The 5,316-nt window shown below is 38.9% G+C and overlaps 1 protein-coding gene across 1 annotated transcript in view; it reads right to left on the bottom strand.

Moving 5' to 3' along the window:
* FHL1 (four and a half LIM domains 1) overlaps positions 1-4,201 on the bottom strand; it is a 12,458-nt gene extending 8,257 nt beyond the window's left edge. The window contains 1 exon segment of the mRNA XM_006779492.2: positions 4,096-4,201. Within this exon segment, the coding sequence (XP_006779555.1) occupies positions 4,096-4,117 (22 nt within the window). The 5' untranslated portion in view covers positions 4,118-4,201.
* Positions 4,202-5,316: the final 1,115 nt, after the last annotated feature.

The raw sequence follows: 5,316 nt of genomic DNA on the forward strand, positions 1-5,316 counted from the left end.
TGAATAAAATATGAACGATGTGTACAAGAGCAAAATATTTTGTTACCACTTATCTTCAAAGAGGTTAACAACTCTAAGAGCTTATAAATGACAACACTGAGAGCTTCCGAAAAGACAGAAAATACCCAGATTTGTGGGCTCCATCGAAATGAGATCTGGTTAGGCGCTGACTTCATGATGATAGAAAAGCTTTGTACTTTTCTTTCTTTCCCTTTGTTGTAAATAAGAGAATAGAGAAAAATGATGGAATTGATCTTTTTTCTTTGGGGTTCTCTTTAATCTTAATTAATGACATATACTGAGGTGTTTATCTCTGAGGGAACAATTTTTATCCCTTTAGCAATTTCTAAGTACATGAAATCCGAAGACTTTTAACCTCCCCGAACTTCCAGATGTTTGCCTTGACCTAGTGCTGTTATCTGGGAAAGGGCATGTCATCAATCATTAAATGAAACTTGGATACATATAACTACAGCTCTGCTTCCCTTCCTGCCTGTCTCTGTCCAGGCCATGTTTGCCCTAGGGTAGCTCTCTAATTTTAACCTCACAGTGTGGCCCTCATCTGGACATGGTGATGAGGTTTCTCTATCACAGAAAAGTTTGCCAATATACTAGGAGCCCCAGGAACCTAATTCAGGGCCTTGTATACACAAGTAACACAGTACATGCCTATTGACTGACAGACGGAGATAAGTCACCACCATTAAAAGCTTTTAAAACTTCTTTTATTAAAAGCATTTTATAACAAATATTTCTGTTTTGGAAAATCAGGGGCAGCTCCTGTGACCCTAAGGTGCTGACATCTAACCGACCGTCCTTTATAGACTTAGTAGGTTAGAATGCAGTTGGAAATGTAACTGGAAGATCAAGTTTTCGATATTTATTCCAAGGTGGTAGCCTGACTTTCATGCTGTGCCTGCTTCAAAAGCCACATCATTCTTCACTTAATAAACAAGCTTCCTCTTTCAGAAAATTCCTGAACAACATCCAACATGCTACGAAGTGCCTACATAAACCTCAGTATATCAATAAAAACTTTTGGGTTTTTATTTAATCATGCACATATATAAATAATATAACATTGCAACTTTTTTTACTATAAATCTCTCATTAGAGAAAATTATATTTGTATTTAATAATCTTGCTTGTATTTTTATGTGTATTTTCTCACATATTTCATACTAATGTTCATTTTCCCCTCCTGCCTAAGTGGCTCAAAATAAGAATATTTAGGGAAAAAGTGAATAACTAGGTAGCATTTTTCTAACTAAGCACTTTCTCTGAGTGGTATAATGTACAGTGTAAACAGTGAACAGCAACCCAAATGGAAAAAAAAAAAAGTTCAGTCTATTTCTGGTCTGTTAATTGCTAAGTCCAACATACCAGTATGTTAGTCACTCTGTGTATAAATATTGGCTTCTAAAGAAAGGGTATATTGCTTTCCTGAGAACATTCAACAAATGGAACGGAGCCATTTGCAGATGAATAAGACCCTTGTTTAATAGACATGCTCACGCACCTGGGGGTGTCGTCAGACATTTGGGAATAAATGCCTAAGTAGCTGGAATGAGGCGAAGTTCATGAGTCATGGTTGAAAAGTAGTCTTTCATAGAATTTCATAGAAAATCAGAAAGTGTTTTTTCCCTTAAAAACAGAATGTGTGCATAATGATTCAATGTTATTAACAACTTCACTTGTACACTGCATTTAGGAAAAAAACATATAAATCTCTTTTGGATCACTGGTAGACAGGTAACAATTTAGATTTTATCTGGTATCAGGAGGGTTAGAGATTATTAAACAAAAAATTATGTCACTGAACTTCCACTAGGTCAGATTCTATTCTAGTGCTATTTTGTTCATAGTTGAAGCTTTCCTTAACATTTTTTAAATTGATGAGGGAAGGGGGATGGGGGGAACCTTGATTGGTTGCTTCTCACACATACCCCAACCCAGGATCAAATCTGCAATTTGGGTATGTGCCCTAACCAGGAATTGAACCCACCAGCTTTTGGTGCACGGGGCAACGCTCCAAACAACTGAGCCACCTGCCCAGGGCGAAACTTTCCTTAATGTTGTATACATTATGTGCAGCATGTTCTGTCTTCCCTATAGGAAAAAAGCACTTCCAACCTGACAGCAATAAAACATGTGTTTTTAGTTTCTCTAGCTGTGGTGAAGCAGTAGGCAGTCATTTAGTGGTAATTAAAAGTACAAAACATTCAGCTTCACCCTCAACCATATCTTCTACTATTTTTTCAGTTATTTAAAGCCAATCCAGTTTGATTATTCCCTCTCACCTCACCATTTCATTTTCCATCCCTGCCCTGAGAATAGACTGCTGGGGCTGTGTAACCCACTGGGCAGTGGCTGGTGAAGTGAATCAATGGCTGCATAGTATGGCAAATGATATTACTTCCCTCTCACCCATACCCCACCCGCTCCTCAACTTGAAAGGCCAAAGGGTATAGGATTTCAATCTACATAATTTTGTAGACTGTAAGTGTTCAATAACAAAAGTATAAATTCTTGTCCTTGAAATCTCTCAGTATGGGGATGGTCACTAAAAATGGATTCTGATCCAGTTTTGTCCACACAAAGCCCATTTCAGGGCAATGCGGATTTTCCTTCTGTGAGGATTTCTCTCTCCTTTACTTGCATGGACCTAAGGACCCAAGGCAATACAAAACAATAGTTTCTGATTTAAAAACCCATCTAAAAGGTGTCAATTAGTTTATCTAATTTAGTCACAGTTATAGCCTCCAGATTTAAACAACAATCAAGTTGGGGTTGGGTGCAATTTAAAAACAATGCTTGAGTGTGCTATATATCCCTATTTAAATACAATATATCCCTATTTTATCACGTAATTAGTAAATAAAATGTGGAGTTACTCTACCAGTTAACATGCATTCAAGATCCATTGGAACAACTGGTACAGCTGAATAGTGTGCCTACACCCAGAGAATGTGTATGCTGGCCGATTACCATAATCTCAGGCATGCGGTGCCATGTTTGTAAAATGGCTCCTGGGAGGAGTGGGGAAAAACAAATAGCTCTTGAACTCTTGAACAAAGAAGACACTGCATATTAATTCATTAAAGTAGGAAGTTCTATTGCAGCACATTTGTTTTAAAACACCAAAGGAGACATTTCTAAACTATTCCCATTGTTTAAATTTTGAGAGGTAATCACAAGTTTGCAAAAACAATTTTTCTAAAAGACTGCCACTGATAATTACTTTGTCCCTTAATCTGAAAACTGGGAGATAGGACTAAGTGCCTGGTTTCTAAGAAAGGGAACCGTTACTTAGGGAGAGGGCAACAAAGCAACAACAACATTCCAGGCTTTGGAGGAGAGACAGGCAGCAGGCTGGCTGACGAGAGAGAACCAGCCATTCTGAGGAGATTGCCTGTCCTTTAATCTATTGACCCCTATTCCGCGGTGTCTTGTCCATGGCCAAAAAGCTTCCTTAACATCACATTACAAAACAAGAGGAAGACTCTTAGAGTAATGACAGTCTGGAGGTTCTGAAATTTTGCCCCTTTCCAATTAATAACCTAAGTGTTATAGCAAAAGGATCATAGCTGTTTCTTCAGGAAGACTAAAAACACTGTTCAGAAAAGGTGAAGATAGGTGGTAAGTTATTATGGAATTTCTTAGTTATAAATATTCCCCCTTCCAGCATCATATTCGATTGACCTTTTCCCAAACACCTTAAATTTGATTTAAAGCACTGTCAAGATAAGGATTTGTATCTTATATATCACCAAAAATTTCCAACCAAAAAACCTTCTGTCTTCACACAATTTCTTACAGTTTCATAAAATGTCCTGAAAAATGTACAATATAGTATAACATTTAGTTTTTTATAAAATAAACCACTCAAACTGCCAATTTTACTAGAATAAGAATAATATTTTGTCTTTAAAACAGCATCAGAAGGCAAGGACAGAACAGAGATGAGCAATGTCTTATTTACTATTTAGACAACACTAAATCCATTTAACCAAAAAGTATTTTTTAGGCAAATGATGGATTTACTGCCCTAGTAAACTTGTGCTCAATAGAAGATAAAGAATATGAAGCTTTTACCTGAGTGTCTATGGGAAGCCATGGCTCAGAGACCAAGTTCAGGAGCAGTACCTAGACAGTCCTCCCTGGACACCAGCTGATAAGGCTCTGGCTCACTTGTGAACATACATTTAAGGGGAAGCAGCTAACACAAAAATAACCGAGAGCAGATGTCCCACCCCTCCCCAGAGATCACAACCTTAATCCCACTAGAAAATTCTTAACCATTTTAGGTGATCCAAGAGAGAAGAATAGAACCCAGTAAAAATACCAAACACTACATATAAATACCTGTGGGGCTACTCAGCATCCAAATTAGCTCCAGAGCTAGAGAGGCCACATAGAAAGTCATCCCTGTACCGGAATAAAATTTGGACTCCACTCTGGCATAGCTTAACACTGAGCCACCCTTGTTAACCCACTTTATATGCCTAAAGAGCTTGTATTTGGCCCTACGAAGAATTCATTTTTGTGCCATTAATGATAAAAGTAACTATAAGAGATAGACTTATGTTACCAGTATAATTGAAAGGAATTAGTATGAATATAGAGACCACAGGCATTATCTATGTCCTCCTTGGAATGTACCAGGTTAGCAGAATTACTGAAAAGAACAATTCTAGCCACACATCTCCTTAGTGTCAGACAGAGCAAGGAAGAATAGAGACAAACACCCCTATACCCCCTATGTACATAAGGAAGAGACTTTGTCCCACAAATGAAATATCTTGCTTTTCACTGCAGGGACAATAAAAGTAAAAATATGGATGGACCTCAGAGAGAAGGTAGGGGAGGGTGGGGTAAGGGGGAGAGATCAACCAAAGGACTTGTATGCATGCATATAAGCCTAACCAATGGAAACAGACAACAGGGGGTGAAGGCATGAGTGGAGAGTTGGGGGGCAATGGGGGGACAAGGACACATATGTAATACCTTAAAAAGAAATTTTAAAAAATATGGATGGAAATGATAATGGCAACCTATCACGCTGTAACAGCTCAACAGACCATCTGATGGCTGGAGACTGGTCACTAGGAACAAACTCTAGGAAAAGCCACAGGATGGCTGTAAGTCCCTCGATGACCCCCTGGCCCTGTTCCTTCTCTGGCCCTATCCCTGCCCTGCCCCCACGCTGTCACTCCCTTCAACTACAGCCTCATTGGCCTCCGAACTATCCCTTGCACCCTCCAGACACGCCCCACCTCAGGGTCCCAACACTGATTCCCTCAGCACCAAGCCTCT

The sequence above is a fragment of the Myotis davidii genome, unplaced genomic scaffold (assembly GCF_000327345.1).
Source record: "Myotis davidii unplaced genomic scaffold, ASM32734v1 scaffold1208, whole genome shotgun sequence".
In the NCBI taxonomy this organism is placed as follows: Eukaryota; Metazoa; Chordata; class Mammalia; order Chiroptera; family Vespertilionidae; genus Myotis; species Myotis davidii.